General features: G+C 46.7%; 1 protein-coding gene across 3 annotated transcripts in view; it reads left to right on the top strand.

The window, feature by feature from the left end:
* Nucleotides 1-19,895, top strand: part of neurl1aa (neuralized E3 ubiquitin protein ligase 1Aa) — a 68,694-nt gene extending 48,799 nt beyond the window's left edge. For all 3 annotated transcript variants that reach the window (XM_005919302.3, XM_005919303.3, XM_042219617.1), the window contains exons 4-6: nucleotides 3,647-4,375; nucleotides 15,474-15,623; nucleotides 16,553-19,895. In XM_005919302.3, coding sequence (XP_005919364.1) covers nucleotides 3,647-4,375; nucleotides 15,474-15,623; nucleotides 16,553-16,794 — 1,121 coding nt within the window. In that variant the 3' untranslated portion in view covers nucleotides 16,795-19,895. The remainder of the gene's footprint in view (nucleotides 1-3,646; nucleotides 4,376-15,473; nucleotides 15,624-16,552) is intronic.
* The last annotated feature ends 32 nt before the right edge of the window (nucleotides 19,896-19,927 follow it).

Below are 19,927 nucleotides of genomic sequence, written 5' to 3' on the forward strand. Positions count from 1 at the left end.
CACACACACACACACACACACACACACACACACACACACACACACAGTAAATGTTCTGCAGTCCTTTCAGAGCTCTCTCTGTCCTCCCAAGCTAACAACGAGCATTAGGAGCACATGCGGTACGGCGTTGCTCCGTCTCTCCGGCCTTTGATGAATAAAAAAGCAGAGAGAAGAATACACTGTGCCCAATCTGGCATGAGTTTGAAATGACTGCTCTTTGAAAAGTGAGGGAGGAAGGAGAAGAGAGTGAGACGTAAAAGGGAACATAAACCTTGAGAGGAGCTTCACAGGGGAAAAGCTGATAAAAGATGAGTTTTTAGAGAAATCAATTTCCCGTGTATATGGGTTAATGTTCACACATTCTGCATTTGCATCAGCGCGACACTGAAGGTGCGAGAGAGGGAGATGATGTGCGGCTCTTTGGAAGCCTCCATCAATTCCTTTCTACACAAATCCAGCACCGTCACAGGCAGCACCACCCCCTCCTTTGCCGGCTTTGCTCCTCTCGCTGTTATCCTCCCTCGAGGCATGCCATCATCAGCTCCAGTCCCGGAAGTCTTGCAACAAAGTCTGTCCCATCGTAATCCAATTTGCAACAGAGTGATGGGCAGCAGATAACTGCAAGAGGCACGCAATTTGGTTTGGTGATGTCATTCACATCCACTGAGTCAGAGCGACCGGGCGGCATGCCTAAAAGGAGAGGCTTTCCCTCATCATCAGTGAGTAAAATGTAAGGCTTCATCAAGGAGTCTTTGCTTCATTAAAGGTCTCCCTTCAGCAAATGAAGCTCCAAGGAAACTGCATAAAATCCAGAAATGGACTACGTGGCTGATTGAGCTGTTCAATTAAAACCCAACATCCATACGTCGTCAGGCCGTTCATTTGCACAGAATCTCCTCTAAGCCCTGGTTTTCATGGAGGCTGAGAGTCCATCAGTGTGGGATAGCTGAGAAAGTAGATGAAATTCAAGCTAGTCATCTACAGCTAGCCTCGGGGACTCTGGGGAAACTGCTGCACGCTTCTGAGCAGAGGTGTTTAATGGTTGATTAGCAGTCTTTGGGAGTCGCCCTGTGCACCAAAGGCACTGTCCTCTCCATTTTATCCCTCGCTGAGAAATCAATTAGCACGATTACAAGGCCTTAGTCCCATTAAACATTAATCACAGGGCATCACGGTCTGAGTTAGCAGCTAGCTTTAATCGACGACTGACACGACGGTCTCGGCTTTACGGCGCACGATCTCATCAGACGGCATTTCAGCGATGATGCAGAAAATCAGACGTGTAACTCTCAGAGGATGGAGCGCCGAGCAGACTGCTGTCATCTCCACTTCACTCCAACATATCACAGACTGGTATTTGATGCCAGTCAGCGTCTCTGTAGATGAGTGAGATATCCTCTTAGGTGATCGTTTTATTAAGGTGTGACGGTGGAGCTTGGATCAGGGAATGAGGAAAACTCTGAAATGTGTCAGTGATTATCCAAAACAACAGATTCAAATGAAAGTCAAAGGAGGTAGAAGACGGACGAATTCTGCTTCCACCTTTTTATTTGAACAATATCCAGAGTATGCAATGATGCCGTGATCCAGTCGCCTGAATCTTGGTCGCTGACCTGAAAACTGATCTGAAAATCTCATCTGTGCCAGCAGCAGTAGAGTTTAAAGGTCAGTGACTGATGGGGATGAGTCGGTTTACTCCAGCAGCATCGGCTGTATGAAACAGAGGCGCGCAGCCCGAACAGTGGAGACAATGCGATGGTTTCACCCTGTCAGCAGAGGGCAGGTTTTCTGGGTGTGGAGGCACAAAAATGATCTCTTACTTCATTCATGACCTCATTAAACACTTTTCTGATCTCTTCTCTCAGTGTTTTTAACATTTAGAATGAAATAGACCTTCAAATGGAGCGAGACTTTGGAGGGTAACCTCAATGCTCCAGTTTCCAGTTGGACAAACCAACTGGTGATGTCCATCTTCCATGTACACTGGGCCTGATCAACCTGAAGGATAGATCTGCTTTTTAGACTTGTTTACATCCAGTTTCCATTTTTATTGGGACAAAATTCCAGTAAAGTGGAGGACAAGGATGAGACCAGCTTTGAGACTGAAAGAGAGGTTTTGTGCTGGCACTTTCACACTGAGTCTGCTGTAGGACGTAAAGGACATAAAGACACCGTTTCTATCCTTGACAGCACGTTGAGTCTCATCCCTAGTTCTGTGTGATGTATGTCACGGTACCTTAGACTGCTTTTAACTGCCGGTGTTACGCTTCTGTATGAACAGTTGTAAATCTGAAACCTGATTCAAACAGTTAAATTAATTCCACAATTTGAAGCTAATCTCAAATTTACTCGGTCCTGATGATGGAGGCTTCCTGCTTCGGGCGGCCCTGTCAATGGGACTGTCCTGACTCTGTCTCCTTTTTGGCTTGTGTCCCTGTCAGCTGTGGGATCATAAGAAGCTTGGCTGTTCTGGTTTCCCCGCTGCAGCTCACAGTTAGCAGCCCGTCCTGCGGCCCTGGTAATTAGGGCTAAGAGGTTTATCTGAAGTCAGAGCTCTCAGGTCCTGGATAGATAGAGCTGACCAGGACTCGAGACTCTCCAGAGACCGTCGGTGGCTGTTTCTCATCCATGGACCTCCTGCACCTCCCCAGCCCACTGTTTTAATAAGTGCCTCTTGTTTTGACTGAGGAGGGTCTCTCAGTATCATCTAAGAGGAACAGGAGGTCATTTTCTTTTTTTTCGTCTTGGTCTCGTTTGGCGTTCAGCTCTGCAAATACATCTCACACAAACCCAAGCTTGAGGAGCTGGGCGCTGTCAGCGTGTTGGGCTAATTTTACCCCTACCACCAGGCCAGGAGGGGCGAGGTGGGAGGGCACATTAAGGATGTTATTTTAAGCAGCTGAGTCAGCGCATAGGATGGGAAGCAACCTGAGAGTTTATCAGAGGTGTGCGTTTGTCTGTATGTGGCCACTACACTGCTATTAAAGACATGTATTGGTATATATTAATAGATGTCTGTGGAGTGATACTGTACTATGGAGTGCAAGGAATGCAGCCAGCACACACCCCAACACACACACACACTTGTTTTCATATCTTAGTGAGGACATCTCATTGACATAATGCTTGCCCTAACCATAACCATAACCCTGACAAGAAAACCACATTTTGAGCCTTAATAATTTTGGGGGGGATTTTGGTCCCCACATAGATATGTAAACATGCACGCACCGCACACACACACACACACACAAACACAACACACACACACACACACACACACACCACACACACACACACAGCCTCCTTGCTCTCTGACACTGTGCAGCATTGTACACCTGTGCAGATGCAGCAGCAACCCACTACTGTCTTTAATTCCTTTAAACACACTTCCCGACACTCTGCCTCAGCATCGAGTAATCACCCCTACCTTGCGCTGCATGCAGCTCATGCTAGTGAAATGAAATTGCTCTTTTATTATCGTTATCATGTTGTCAGACCAGCTGCAGATTCAGCCCTTCTCTTAGTGCTGTTCAGCCTTGGTGAGCTGCAAACTTCATTCCCGCAGGCTTTAGGAAAATTGCTAATCAGAGCAAAACACAGCAGTGCTGATTTAAACCGCTGTCCTCTCCTCCTCCTCTTCCAGACAGCGAGATTGTTCCTGCAGACTGCCTGCGTCCACGCTCCTTCACCACGGTGCGCTCCTCCTCTCTGCGGCGTGAAGCGGACGACTCGCGCCTGTCCGTCAGCCTGTGCGACCTCAACCTGCAGCAGGAGGACGGCGGCCCAGCCCACAGCCGCTCCCACCGCCACACCCTCCACCTGGCCTCCACCTCCTCCTCCTCCAGCTGCCCCATCCCGCAGAACTCCCTCAACTCCCAGCAGTCCTCCCTCCTGCCGTCCACCCTGGAGAGCGACCTCCACTTCCACCAGCTGCGCGGCGCCCACATTAAGACGCTGGACGAGCAGACAGTGGCGCGATCCGAGCACGCGCGCGAAGAGCGCACGCTGGTCTTCACGAACCGGCCACTGCGCATCGGCGAGACCGTGTTCATCAAAGTCACCAAGTCGAGCCCGGCGCGCTCGGGCTCTCTGTCTTACGGTGTGACGTCCTGCGACCCGGCGGTGCTGCGCCCCAGCGACTTACCCTACAATCCCGAAGCCCTGGTGGACAGGAAGGAGTTCTGGGCGGTGTGCCGTGTGCCGACGCCTCTACAGAGCAGTGACATCCTGGGCTTCTTGGTCAACCAGGAGGGGGAGGTCATCCTCAGCCACAACGGCGCCAACGTGGGCATGCAGGTGTGCGTGGACAACTCCCGCCCGCTGTGGATGTTCTTCGGCTTGCATGGTGCAGTGACACAGCTGAGGATTCTGGGTAGGTTACCATAATAACAAAGGTTAAACTACTTTTAGGCCCCTGGCATTTTGTGTGATTGTAGGTCTTTATCTTATAATGTAAAGCAAATGAAAGTTACACATCAGAGGAACAAACTGCTCCATTATAACAGATATTATTGGACTTCTCCAAAGGACTGAACAGCTCTAAGACGGTGATGCTGAACTGGGAGCCTTTAGTTGCCACCCGGCTTGTGACCACTTTCACTAAAAGAGGCAGAGGCCCAGGTTTGAGCGCCTCGGGCTGTTTTCCGAGTGTTGTTCCCCAGATGTTGTCTCCACCCTCTCCTGATCAAAGTAAAGCTGAATTATTTATCACACAGGTTTGCTGTCAGTCCTTGTCCTGGTTTCATTGAACATAGCATTTGTTCAGGTGAGAAATCAAGCTCAGCCATGGTCCCACATCAGCTGATGGCTCAGCTGATTATCCTTCTACACATCCAGTTAGCGAGACTTCAGCTGCCTACATTTGCAGCACATCTGTGAGTTGCTTTGTACTGAAGCCCACCTCACGTCTTCAATCGCGTTTGTAGCTGCTGCTGCTTCCCCACCTTTGGGTTGCCACCCAGCAAATGAACATCAAGACAAATAATATTCTCAGAAAGTATTTAAGAGGGTCCAGAACTCTTAGAAAGGCTCCTCAGTTCAGGTCTTGCATAAGGACTGCTTCACAACACTGGTCCCTGCATCTGAAAAAGGTGACCAAGTGTCTGTTTGCTGGTCCTTTTGTTTTTTTCAGACCCTCTGACGTGTGAACATACGTGTTTGCTGTGACAGGAAACAGAGTCCGTAAGAAACTACGTCACAGAGCACTAACAGGTAATCTCACTGATCACCTGTCCCAAAAAACAACAGCGTGCACCTTTAAACTCTGGCCTGCGTTCAGAACCACAGTAGCACAACATCGGTGAAAGGTGTGCTGCCAGCAGAGCAGTCGAACACTGAACACGAATCAACCTTCGATGTAGGAATCAGTCAAATATATGGAAGCTCCTGTCTGCGTTTCCTCTGCCAAATGAGAGGTTCGGCTGATTGTTGGTACTTTAACTGTGGATTTTCTGCTCTGGATTTCATTTTCTTACTGGCGCTCGTAGCAGAACGCTTTAAAACGAAGCTAATATATTGTGAACGCAGCATCAAGAGCTTTGATACGAAACTCAGATATTTAGGACGTGTACACTCCTAATGATCTCACCATGTTCTCTTTGGAGTTTCTTTGAGTTTTTATTATTTAACAGGGGGCAGTGTTGTTAATGAGGAGATGAGAACGGGCCAGATTTTAGCAACACAACAAACGTGCAACACAACAAAAGAAAAAGTTACAATGCTCCGAGATTTATTCCTCCATTATACGTCAGGATGTCCAAATGTGGCGAGGCACCCCACAGTCCCCCCCTAGTGGTGGCCCTGGTGCCAATCGGTCAGTTTTTATTTTTTGATTTATTATTTTAAGACATATCTGCAAGTGTCACTAGTGCTCCGCCTCCTGTATGTGGAGCAACGAGCACCTTTTGTCTTTGACTGCACGCTCTATTCTCCGTGGAAGAGTAATTGATGGTGAGAATAGCCATCCATTTAGCTCAGCGATGTGTCCGGAGGTCAAGAACTTACAGATCAGTGTATTGATCTTAATTTGTCTCGGCTCCCCACTTCCTCCCTGGGGTCCAAATCTATTTGTGTTAAGTGTTGAACGCTCTGACAGTGAGGCGGCTGAGGAAAACAACTTCTCAGTCACGGTCATGACTCTTTATTCACCAGAGGGTCAAGAGTTAGCAAGAGCGCTCTATTACTCTTGTTTGTCACAATATTTACAGCAGACGTCCCATAAAGCAGGAAGAGTCTAAACACAGTCATAGGATTAGCGAGAGGAGTAGACTCTCAGAGGAGACGAAAAACAGGAAGAGAGCGAGCAAAGGTGGAAAAGTGGCCACGAGAGGCTTCGGTGTGACCGAGACGACGTGAGGTCTCAGCAGGCCGGACACTTCGCCTGTGCGTCAGGGCACCGGAGGTTTGTTTATGGTTTGATAATGACAGGAAAGTGTGTGCACTTCACTTTGCCCTGCCAAACATATACTGCCTGTCCTACAGGTGCGTGTGCGTGTGAACGCCGTCTGCTATTAATGCAGCGGTTAAGAGGCGTGGCAGCCCAAACAGCTACGACCTTTCAGAGGTGTCACGGGTGTTTGTGTGGAGGAAGAGCATCTATAAATACCTGCTGCTTTTCTTCACCAGCAGCGGAAGAGGAAGCCGAGGTTAAAAGAAGTTAGAGGGGAATAACCTGCACTTTAACCAGCTCATCATCAAAAGCCTCTTTGAAATCTCAGTTCTGCATGTTCGCTAATGTGGCCCTCTGTTAGCCTGACCCAGAGTAACGGTGACAGCTACGTCGATACGAATCACAGCGAGCTTCAGTGAAGCTCTGTCTAGAAAGCCCCTTTCCTTCCAGCTGATTGGCTGTTAGGTTCTTGTTTTTCATTCCAAACACATCTAAATGTCTCCTTTGTATCGGCTCTTATTACACCAGGAGGTCACCGATTTTACTGTTAAATTACATTTTGACTACGACTATCTGCACCGCAGGCCATCTGGTTGGTCTGTGTGGACTTCCAATAATCGTTTACTGAAAACGGAAAGCCTTGGCAGCGCATCAAAACAGGAAGCTCAGAACAATGAAAGCGGTCCAAGGCGCGTTTTCTTATCGAGGCCCATCTCGGAAGTCCCGCCGAGGTGCGAATCATCTTTACTTTCCAGCTGCTTTGAATTAGGAAATGCCTCTTATCTCAAAGTTGTAACGGCCTGATTTATTGCTCTGTGTTTACTGGAGAGCAATTTAGCTCTCAGTTGAAGCTGAATTCAAACCACGCCTGCTAGAGGGAGAGACGTGTCCCAGCGGGCTCCTCGTCTTTGGGACGGCGGGATCAAACAGTCGTCGCTTCAAACAAAGCGTGAAGTAAAGGACCTTTTGTGAAAGCGACAGCTGTAGTCAAACAGGCACACGAGTATATGTGAGGTGAGCTGAGAGAGCTCAGACGGGGTAATGACACCGAGGTTGAAATCAATACTGAATCAGTTCTGTTAGCCTTAACGACAGGAGGCTTTTAGAAGTTTCTCATTACAGTTTGAAGAACGCCGTGTTTAACTGTATATGTGCATCAGTGTGTGACTCTCTCTGTCAGAAGATTTCCATATCAGTCTTGATATTTAAAGGTGCTCTGTGGAATTTCCTCAGAAACGAGGCTGTGTACATTCGGCGCTGTTCACAGAAGCCCACAGTGGACATTCTCATCGCCTTGAATGCACACTTTTCCTCACGGTTCCTCGTGCGTTGAGGAGAGGTTGAATCATGCTGGAGGATTTTAAATCATGCACGTGTGCTAGCTAGTAGTTTAGGTGTGCTAGTAGTTTAGCTAGCTAAAGAAGAAGTAGTTTAGCTAGCTAAACTACTAGCATAGCTAAACTACTCGCCCCAGGTGTGCTAGCAGTTTAGCTAGCACACCTGGGGCGATCGTGGCTCTGGGGCGATCGTGACTCAAGAGTTGGGAGGCCCCCTGGTAATCGGAAGGTTGCCGGTTCGAGCCCCAGCTTGGACAGTCTCGGTCGTTGTGTCCTTGGGCAAGACACTTCACCCGTTGCCTACTGGTGGTGGTCAGAGGGCCCGGTGGCGCCAGTGTCCGGCAGCCTCGCCTCTGTCAGTGCGCCCCAGGGTGGCTGTGGCTACAATGTAGCTGCCATCACCAGTGTGTGAATGTGTGTCTGAATGGGTGGATGACTGGATGAGTAAAGCGCTTTGGGGTCCTTAGGGACTAAGTAAAGCGCTATAAAAATACAGGCCATTTACCATTTACGTTTCCTGACATGGCGAAATCTATGTCAGAAATCTTTATTCTATCAAAGGTATATTTGTGCAAATGTGCGTGAATCAGTGAGCCACTTAATGACAACCTCTGCTCATGCGTTGACCAGAGGCTGAGTCATCCGCAAGGCTTTTAAATCATGCGCATTTGCTAGCTAGCAGTTTAGCTAGTACACGTTTCGTGACATGGCTAAATCTATGTCAGAATTCTGCCAAAGGTAAATGTGTGCAAATGTGCATGATTCAGTGAGCCACTTGATGAAACATTTGCTTATAGTCCTGCTAGCGATCTTTAATAATGTGCCTTCACTCCAGCTTGCTATTTTGAGAACCAAAGTGTCAAGTCTGGGCACATGCAGTGCGTTATAGGTGTCTAAATGGTGTACGGTAGCAAATTATTATTATTATTTTTTTTTTTACTATTGAAATTTATGCACTACACAAGTATGCTAGTGTTGACATGCTAGTGCCAGCACTGAGACACAATCTTGGAATGCTGAATTAAAACAAAGTTAAGTATATTTTGTCAGGCTCACAGGCTCAAATTCAATTCAATTTTATTTATATGGCGCCAATTCACAGCAACAGTCACCTCTAAGTTTTTTATATTGAAAGGTAAAGGCCATATAGAAAGACAGAGAAAACCCCCACAATCAGACCACTGCCCCATGAGCAAGCAGTTGGTGACAGCGGGACAAAAAAAACTCCCTTTTAACAGGAAGAAACCTTGGGCAGAACCAGGCTCAGGGTTGGGCTGATGGGAGGAAATGAGTCTCGTGTTCCACCTACACTAATGTGTGCACACACAAACATGATTGTTGTGTTAGAACAATTTACGTCCACATTAGTATTTCCAGATTGTTCCAGAATCTTCATCCTGTTTTGACTGAACACGAACATCTGACCGAATTATTATTTCACGGTTGAAGTATCGTCTCATGAAATAAACACGAGTTCTGTTTAATGACCACAGCTGTGATGTAATTAGATATGAACGCTTATGTGCGGAGTCATGAAAAAACATATTACCCGCAGTCAGGCGCTGTTTCGGTTCCAGCTAATGGACGAGAAAATGGTTATCACAAATTCATCTTAATCAGTCTCAACATTATTTTGATCCATGCTAGCGTTTAACATTGTTGACCTCAGAGAACTTTACCTGCACGCAGAACCTGATGCTACCTGGTTTCCTCATGTTTTGCAAAAACTACTTGGAGGATTTAGCCGTGCAGCTGATTTTGAAAACCCTGTGTTTGTCATTTTCCGGTGAGAAAAATGTGGTTTTGCTCTGAATCGAGGGCTGACAGGGAGAGAAACACCTGTCGAGACATTAAACACTAAATCAAAGCAGTTCACTGAGTGATGGCCGACTTCCACGTTGGTGCTTTACTCTCTACTTAACCGTCTGGGTTTGCAAAGACACACCATCTGCAGGTTGACTTGATACTCAGTATTTTTCTGTCCAATCACTTATTAGTGTGTTTCCACAGAAAAGAGCTGAAAACTTGAGCAGCTGACAGCTGAACTTGGAGAGAGAGACGGGCGGCGAGGGGACCTTGTGCCTCGTGGCGTGGAAATGGGACACCCATCCAGTGACCCACTTCGCATGTATTATAGATTCCATTAAAATGTCAACGCGCTCGCGCTCAACTGAAGCGTCTCACCGCCCACATCCTCGCAGCTGCCACGCTCCCCTTCTCCTCCTCTTCTCATCTTCTGTCGGCCCAGCTGCTCCTTCCCTGACTTTCAGATCTTTCTGTTTTTGGTTTCCTCATCGTCGCTTCTTCTCCTCACTTTTTAAAGTGGGCAGAGTGTGACCCTAACACAGAAAGAGTGATATGCTCTTTATGTTATAGATAAATACTCATTTGTTTGTGTCTTTATTAAAATAGAGACTTCAAATAAAAATGTTCTTTGAAGGAAATCGTGCAGAGGAGTTTCCTACAGTGGAGACAGGCTCTCCTCAGGCTGCAGGTACGATTACCCATCAGCCAAAGGTTAAGCAGCCCGTTAGACTCGAATCCTCCCTGTAAAGCACGTTCACTGAGAATGCAGCGCACATGCATACTTAAAGATGAACATTTCTGTCAGCTCCTCTGGATTTTGACAGCTGGACAGTCTGAAGATTGTGTTTACAGAGATTTCAGCGATAAGATGGAGCTATGAGAGGGAGGCGGACAGACTTTTAACAAGATTTGATTTATTTCACACTCCTGGAAAACAGCAGCGGCCGTTCTTCACACCTCGGCGTCTCACTCTTGTTCCTAATGTTCTTTGTTTTTATTATTCATTCGTGCTGCTCTGACAGAACTTTTGCAGAGAAATTCAAACTCCAAACCAAGCTGCTCCTAATGATCACTTTTAATACCTGGAGTGTTTTCTAAAATTTATTTTAGACCTGCATCTAATCATGCACACAGATACATGCATTCATACATATGCATGGGTGCTCACACACTCCGCTCTGTGCTTGATGTGGAGATAAACAACTCTGGGATGTACAACTGTGTCGTCCCTCCAAAATAGCTCCTTTGTCTCTTAAGATAATATCTCCTCCACAGATAGAAAGAGACTATTAACATTTCATGCAGCGGGGTAAGCCGTGACCTTAAACTGGTATCTACCGAGCTGCTCTCCTCTCATCTGATCCAAACACACGCACTAAAAAACATCCGAGCCTAAGTGAGCATTTGTCCCGATAGCAGCTCAGAACAAGAGCTTCTCTGCAATTAAATGAAGGCCCACCCATTTTGAAGTGCTTTAGCAGAGGAAACGTTCGTGTAAACTGTTTCTCTCTGTTCCGCTCTTTCTCTTGATTGCTTTTTTTCTGTCTATAAACATGCCTGCAGAGTTTAACTCCTTCCCTCCCTTCAGAGGGAACTTAAGCCCTAAACCTTCGCCCTCCTCTGCAGGCCTCATCCCTCCCCTCGCACGCCCTGCGTGCCTCCCGTGCTTTGACAGCGAGAGGATCTGTCCACAGATGCTCCGATATGAGCTAAAGACGGACAGTTGATTGATTGGATGTAGACTACAGCAGAGACGTGGCCACAGAAAGCCGCCCCGCCTCTCACAGCTGTTCGCGCCGGACGCTTTAATCTATCGGCGAGCATGCAGGATCAGGGCTGGGCACCGCAGATCCTGCCTCAGCTACCCTGGGTGGGAGTTGCCCGCCTGCCAGAGGGATTAACAGGGAGAGAGGGAGGATTCGGCCCCGCGGAGGAACCGCTCATGCCGCAGGGTGATCAGGCTCAAATAATCTGATGAAGGGTGGAACGTGACGAGTGCAGGAGCACCTCGTAGGCCGAGCGGCAATCAAACCCTCACGCTGCGTGAGGGTTTGATTCTGAGGTCTGGTCACAGAGGATGTTCATGTGAAGGTCAAACAGCGCCCGGCTGCGTGTGTGCACGTCTCATGCTTCTTGAAATGATTTTCATCATAACATGCATAACCTTCTCCCCCATGTTGGACCGAGTATAACCACCATAAACAGCTCAGATGAAGCCTGTATAACAGCCCATGAAGCAGCAGGAAGGCTTGACCTGCATTTTTAAACATTAGAAGAAGCCTTTAATAAAGATTTGTCTCACTGACTAAAGACAGATGAATGTTGCTACCTTGAGGTCACCCAGTTTGGCACTGGGCTGTCACCAATTGTTTTTTTTTTTTAAAGAATAGAAGTGACTCAGACGGCGCTGAATAGGCTCAGCAACATCCACCCATGCTAACGTGCCGTAACAGTCAGGCTCCTAACGCTTGTTTTATGGTACCATGGTTGTGTTTGCATGCGTATTAGCCTGCACAGAGCGGTTTTCAATCTATGCAAACATCCTGTGCAAACCTCCAAATATCTGATAGTGGGTAGCTCGAATACACACAGGTGAAACGGCTGGACAACGTAGTGACAAACAAAGTTCACCAGGAACAGAAGAAGCACTAAAGAATCTCAATAAATACGCTACGGAGAGCTCTGCAGGTGGCTGCAGGGGACACTTTCACTGTTTTCAGCTCTTGGTTTCTAGCAGAGGCTCAGATCAGCTGTACCGCATACTTTGAACACGGCCTCCATCTGGTGGCACATGCTCTCTGCAGGTAATCGGGCTGTCCACCGCTCCCTACACTCAATACATTTGTCATTTAACAAAAAAATAAGGAGTGGACGAGTGTCTCAGGCTGTAAATGTGTTTATTTCTGCTGCAGAGTTGGATAGTTTAACTCACTGCTAGAGCCTCAAGTGGCAAAATTTAGGAACTGCAGTTTTTGGTCCCAGAGAAGTGAAGGAGGAATCTGCACAATGTCTTGTGCAGCTTTTGTGTTGATCCTGTACACGAATCGAGCATTCTGCTAAGATAAGGAGTGTGACCACTGCCCGAGGCCTCCCCTTAGAAACAAATGTGTTCACTCAAGCTGCTAAATATGGTCTGCTACAGCGTGTTATGCACTGTACATACAGTGCAAAAACACTCATGCAAATTCCACAGGGCACAGGAGCACCGGGGCAGCGGCTGCTATGCAAACAGAAGAGAGTCCTTGTGTAAACCCAACCCTGCCAACGTCACCTCAGACAGATCGTCCTGCAGACACGTGCAGCACAGTCATTCCTTCTACCTGATGCAGAAGGAACCACGGCTGCAAGACGGGTGTGGTGTGGAAATGAGACGGTTCATATGCTACAGCTAGTTTGGACCAGCTGCACGTCAGAAAACGCTTGATTATCAGAGAACGATCAAACATATCAAACACTGGGTTTCAGGATGACACATCTCATGATATTTGAGCTAAAAAGCTTTTCTTGTAGCTCGTAAAATATTCTTGCTATGAAGGTTAAATTTAGCATAGCTTCATTAAATATGCTAAAATGATTGTACATAAGCAGCTGGTTGTTGGGGGGGCGACATTCTGATGATTGGACTGGCTCCAAAGTGAAGTAGGTCTGCGTGTGGCGGCGTGTCGGGGCATCGGTTGGATTGATCAGGCCGCCGGTGCAGATGGCAGCAGAGCGATGCCCGCTGGGACGTGCGTTAGTGGCGGGCTGTCATCGTGATGTTTGCTCAGCGCTGACGGCACAACAGATGACTCTGGTTTCACTTTTTTCTGTCCGCTGTCCAGGAGAACACCGTGAACCGTTCCCCACTGAGACTCACTGCAGTGGAGTGATGCTTAAAACAAAGACGTGCTGAAATGCTATCGTTACATATCTTTGCACACAGCAGCTGACTTGTGATGCAGTTGTTAGTATGCTATATTCTGACAGTAAGCTTCAGACGAGGTAATTAAAGTAATCTGCATTGACGTTGAAGCAGCAAAGCATTTGATGGGAATTCTTTGAGGGCGATTACTTGCTTGCTCTGCAAGAACGCTCATTTGCATCATAATTTGCACTCTTTAGTGTCATTGCATTTCTTGTGACGCTGCACTATTAGTTATTTTAAACGACAAAGGAACCCACATGAATTCTCTTCCAAGACAAATGACGCTGTTTCCTGTCCAAGGAAACAGCGCTGCGGTGCTTTATCTCTTGTTGTTTTTGAACAGATGCCCAAAGACCCCAAAAGCGTTTCAGTGGTCGTTCTCAGGTCTCTCCAGCTTTTTATTAGTTTAAGTTTTTAAAAAACTCCCAGTGCACTCGGAAAGGAATCAGGTCGACTCAGATCTCAGTTTGGACGTTGAGCTCAGGATCAAGAAAGTAATGCAAACCATACAGCAACATATTAATGACGAACCTTGAGTTGCGGATGAATCATTCCGAACTTTGGTCCGTTTTCAGGATATTCACAGCTTCACATGTTCTATATTTAGTTGCCTGTTTGCCCTGAAGGACTCTCACACCATGAGAAACAAAATCCTCCAGTCTGATGAAATAAAGATTGAACTCTTTATCCTGAATGCCAAGCATCAGGAAACTAAGCACCGCTTATGACCAGGCCAATGCCGTCCCTAAAGTGAAGCATGGCGGTGGCAGCATCATGCTGTGGGGATGTTTCTCAGTAGCTGGGACAGCAGTCGGGCGCAAAGGAAAGATGAATGCAGAGACACCCTTGATGATAACCTGCTTCAGGGTACTCCGGACCTCAGACCAGGGCAAAGGTTCCAACACGACAACGACCCTGATGAACAACCTTTAATTTGCCCAGACTTGTACCCGACTGAATATCTGTGCAGGGATCTGAAAACAGCTGCGCAGAGATGCTCAACATCCAACCTGATGGAGCTGAGAGGTTCTACAATGAAGCCGCCCCAAAATTGGTTAGCCTAGCTCGTAGCATCGTACTCACCTGAGGCTGTAATTTTGGAAAAATGCAGTAACGTGGAAAGAGTGAAGTGCTGTGAATATTTATGAATGCACTGAATTTACTGCAGAGTAAAATAACGATCAGACCATCAGGCTGCTGTGGCTAAGAGGCTGGAGTCTGGTCTCCTTAGCTAGCTGCCAACATCACCTGTGCTCTTTTTTTTGAATGAAAGTAACGTCTAAAGAGCCAAAATGAGGAGCTAAAATCCGTTTAAAGAGACGGGCCGGTGTCTGGAAGTGGTTTTCTGTGGATGTAAGAGTCATTCCACACAGATTTTACTGGAACATGTAGCACAGCTTCAAGCACACCTGCACCTCATCTGTCCATCCGTGAGTCACCGGCATTCCGAAATGTGTTCCCTAACCTTGCACTAGGAACTTCCACTTGTTTCCTTCAGCCAGGATGCAGATACAGGAAGATGCCTACTATTTTTTCAAAACTCCTTTTCTCAAGAGGAAACGACGGAGCGTCTCTTTTCTCCGATGTTGAATATGTTTGTACTTTTAAAATGCAAATTGGAGTCGTCTCTCTGTGCGTTCGAGCGCTGCCTGTTTAGTGGGAAAGAAGCTCATCCTGCTCTCATTGTCTGTACTCCTGTAGATGAAGATGAAACAAAAGCAAAACACAGAAAGGTAGAAATGAAGCGCAGTCGTGCATGAGAAGATAATTTGATGTAGTGTCTTTGTTTCTTTTATCTCAGGTGCAAAAATCTGCTTTTGTTTTGAGTTATTTGATGTGCAGTGTACTAATCCAGTCTTTCTGACGTCTGGGCTGCTTTTTCTTCCTGTGTTTACATCACTGCTGGTGTCACTCTGTCGTCTGATGATCACGACAGACAGCAGCATCGTGTTGAAAAGACAAATTCTACTGTTTTTGCTGTAACTGGCTGCTAAATTCACTCATCCAACACCCTGGCTGTATTTTCTCCGACCAGGCTCCACGCATCTCGGGGATCCGCGGGCCACGTCGAATCCCAACTCGCCCTCCTCCTCTCCGCACACCCCCAGCGCCCTGGGAAGTGGCATCTCTGATCCGGTCCTGAACGGAGGTCTGTGCTCAGCCGCTTACTGCAGCTCAGCAGGGGGTACGTATACCCAGACAGGAAACTGCAACTGTAGAAGTAGACAATCAATCACCCCTCAGGGGACTCTGGGGAAGCCATTATAGGGTAGTGAGCAGATGTCATCCTGCAGTAGTTTGGAACAATGGCCAGCACTTCATGGTTCTGCTGCTGCAGCTGGAAGTAGGCAAATGTTTTCGGCACGTGTTCTTATGTCACGTAACTCCGTTTATGTAAATGGGACAGATGCAATGTGTTCCTGTACCCACGGGGGGGTCGTTTTTAAAAATCTTTTAGCTTCATACTCAAAGTCAGAAGCTGCAAAGATTTTTATGTAGAGCATCTTTAGGAAGTGATGACTGGCACACCACTGGGGAGGATTTTGAGACAGCAATTTAGCCTCTGTGATCCATAAATCTTAGATCAACCAAAATTCAGCAAATGTTCTTTTCTTCAGCAAGAAAAGCGAACTTTTTGGAAGTTAAGGTCAAAAGCCAGGAGGTTAAAGCACTAACTAAAGTAAAGCCAGCACACAGCAGTGAATGAGTCTGGCATAAAGACAGAACTGCAAAGTTCATCGTAGGCTTCAACAGCCGCGCATCTCTAGCTGCTAATCCCAACATAACCAGCAGCTTCTCTGTTTCACCCCGTGTGGATCTGCCCATTAATTCAGTTCGATTATAGGTTCATATTGTGAGCCAACAATCATACGACCGCCTGTGAGTAATTGCTTTGGCGCCAGTAGGAAGGTAGGAAAACTGAGACAGAACCAGGCTCGGGGAGGGGCGGGGCCATCTGCTGCGACCGGTTGCTCGAGGGGATGAAGATGAGATAAAAGACATGCTGTGATTGTGTATAAACACACAGTGTAGTTTCCCTGTATGACATCAGGTTATTTGATGCATTGGGGTATCGAACACCTGTTTAGCATCGTCTTTGTGTCTTTGCAACAGGAACAACTCCGAATTCTCCGGCCAGCCTCCCCAAGTCCCCCACGTTCCCGTCCGGCCGCGGGCCGTGGTCCGACGAGTGCTCCATCTGCTACGAGAACACCGTGGACACGGTCATCTACGCCTGTGGGCACATGTGCTTGTGCTACACCTGCGGCCTCAAACTCAAGAAGATGTCCAACGCCTGCTGCCCCATCTGCAGGAGGCAGATTAAAGACATTATCAAGACCTATCGCAGCACGTAAGGGAACGGGCGACAGGACGACCTCAGCAAAACCCAGGGTTACAAAAAGAAAGGTTTAGGTTCAGGGAACATGAACTCTGGTACTCTGATTTGGTATTTTCATACAAATATTGGTGGCTGGTTTTCTCACGTGACCTTTTCCAGAGTTAATGCCACTTCACTGGGGAGGTCTCTCTGTCTTTAGAGTCACAGCCTTTGACAGGAAGTTCGTCCAAACTCTATTCTTGCCAGAAGTGTTTGCTTTCTCCGGGACTCGTGGAAGACTTTGAAAGAAGAGGGGAAAAAACCAAACCGGCTTCAAAATTCTTTGATTTGTTGAACCGTGTCGTAAGATTTAGGAACTATCGCCCATTTGCGCCAAAGCAGATGAGTCCCTTTGGGTCTGAATGTCTCAATAGATCTTTTCGAGGATGACCGAAGCTCCGAAATATGCCGTCAACGCGATTTACGACTTAAATGGTCTCAGAAAATGCACACCCGCTGCAGGTAATCATCTCAGTATGTCACAACTTGTGTCTGTGTGTTACTGAGAACTGGAAGCTCAGTCTGCATCACAGTGCTGAAGTGATGGACGTCTGTTAGTGTTGTGGTGATTATCAGTGAGTGACGTGTCTAGCGACGCAAGCCGGTGCTGAGTATTTTAAGTAGGATTGTAAGACCTCTTGTACTCGTATAATCTAATGTACCTTTCTGGTAGTTTTACTGCAAACGTTGGTGGTAGCTATATTGTTGTTCTAGCTAGCTGCTTGCTCTGCAATGTGGTTTGTTGCACTGAAATCTGCATCATCCTCTCAGAAAAGCCCCAAAACTGACCGAGAGGACCAAGACACCCATTGGCTGAAACAATCTACAAGCCATAGACTGTATATAAAAGAGGGACGTAGCCAGGTTACTGTGTGAAATTCAGTTTTGAAGCCTCGGCGTTAGCGTTTTCAGCTTTGTTTTTAACTTTAAAAATTGAGCAGAGTGGGGGAAACCAGAATACACGCGCTCATTCACTGATGATTTGTCAATCGTGAACTGGACCCGCCCTCATGTATAGTATGCTGTTTTGTTTTAGCCCATATGGTGCCTTTTGCACTGACATAAAACTACTGAGAACATAAATTCATCAGGATTTTAATCTGCCGCCCCTGTTGTGCCAGGTTTAAGTCGCTTCTGCAGCGGCTTTACTTTAACACCTGCACGCTACATGCATCTTTTTATATACAGTCTATGCTGCCAACCTGCCTCCAGCAGACTCAGCAGCTCTGAATTCTTGAAAGGAAACAGGAAGTGGGAAATAAACAGCAATCTGGATACTCCTCAGGGCCTGCTATCTTTTTAAGAACCATCCTCCCAAACTGTACCTATATAACCCTGCCTAATACACTGTGAGTGCTCACGACAAATTGACAAGTCCTCACAAACAGCTCCCATAACATCACATTAAAAAAAAAAAAAAAAAAAATCAAAGGATTGTTGCCATGGTTTCCTGCCTTATCTCACAGAAGGTTCGCTCGTAGATGGACCGCGTTCTGTGCTTCCCCCAAACCCCGATGATTTACCAAATAATGCTGTTGTGTGGCACAGACTGTCACAAAATGTTCACTCAGAGGAGAAAAAGCACACATTCAAACTATTTTTCTAATAGAACATTTCCAGTATTTGATTAATAAAATGTATACTACGCTTTGTGACACCAGCAGCAGAGACATTCTACAGAAATCTCTTCAGGGGAAAAGAAAAAGCTCCGATTTTAAGTATTTGTATCATTTCTGTCCCCTAACTTGAGTATAAAACGTCTTCGTCCCCTTCAGATTTCACAGATGAGCTTTGTCCTCGCAGGAAGCTGAGAGGCTGTTTTTAGATTTTGTAGATAATCAACAAACGGGGCTCAGACCTATGCTGCTACGGTGTTTGCCAGCCGACGGTGACGCTGCACACGTCCTTCCTCCCACGTCAGTTTGATTACGCTACTGCTTGAAGTGTTAATTCACATTTGAATGTTAATTTATGTATTTAGAGAGATTTTTATTGATGTGCTTGAATTGGGGTAAAAACCAACAAAAAAACTTTTATGTGTTCTTTTAAAGTTTGTTTGGATCGATAATCACGCGTTTTCTTTTTTCTTCACCTCGTTTATCCAAAACCGCGAGAATCTAAATTTGTGTCCGGCAGTGAGCAGGTCGAGTTAGTCGCACCTCGCAGCAGAGATGTCGCGGTACACAATCAAACCCGGACCGCCGTGAGGTGCGACGCGCCAGCTCCTGCTTTTATTGCGCGCCCTGATCGTCACGTGTTCTTTTGAGTGATTTCTCTTCCTGTGCGCGCGCCCGTGTCCACGACCCAACAGCCCGTCTGTATCTTTAGCTCGTTCGGGCTGTGTGGTCTCAAAGCCATCGCTATGGTGATGATGATGATGTCACTTTATAAAGCTACTGATTGTAATCTTGTACGTCTGAGATTCAGCCGTGGCATTTTTTTCTTTGCGCAGAGACTTTGACCAAATCCAGAAATGATCACTGATCTATTTTTTTAAGATATAAGTCTATAGATGCAACCCCCCCCCCCCCTTATTAAATTCATTGATTTGTATTTGCTTTTTGGACCACATTGATAAACGCCACAAAAGATTTTCTTCTATAAATAGTTTTTTTGAGCACCTTTAATTTAATATTTCGTTGTTTTTTTTCCACACCCCCCACACGCCCCGCAGGATGTCCCTGATCCTCTAATGTATTATTTATTGGTCCAGCACCGACGCGTGGACGTTTCCTGCTTTCTCTCGTGTTTGCTGCCTCCTCTGGCTCCTCTGTGTCCGCAGCGCATTTACTTTCTGTAAATCTTTTTATCGTGCATGACTTTTCCGTTCACCCAGCGTGAACATCGGGACCAACAGCGGATGAGCATCGGAGTGGAACGCTGTCAGTGCTCGTGTAGACTGGAACCAGTGGCTAGAAAAACGCAGTTTGGCTGTTGTTGTGACAGCAGCTGAAAGTGCAAACCTGTGTTTTCTCTTTTCCTTTTGATTTGAAGCTACAAGTGTTCATTTGTGAGCTCTGTCCAGTGTGAGTCGGACGATTGTGGTTAATAAACTTTCCAGATGTGTTTGAGCAGAAATTCGTCTCATCTTTATTTAATCATGTGACGTG

Source organism: Haplochromis burtoni, unplaced genomic scaffold (genome assembly GCF_018398535.1).
Source record: "Haplochromis burtoni strain Fernald_Lab_line unplaced genomic scaffold, NCSU_Asbu1 Contig_35, whole genome shotgun sequence".
Classification (NCBI taxonomy): Eukaryota; Metazoa; Chordata; class Actinopteri; order Cichliformes; family Cichlidae; genus Haplochromis; species Haplochromis burtoni.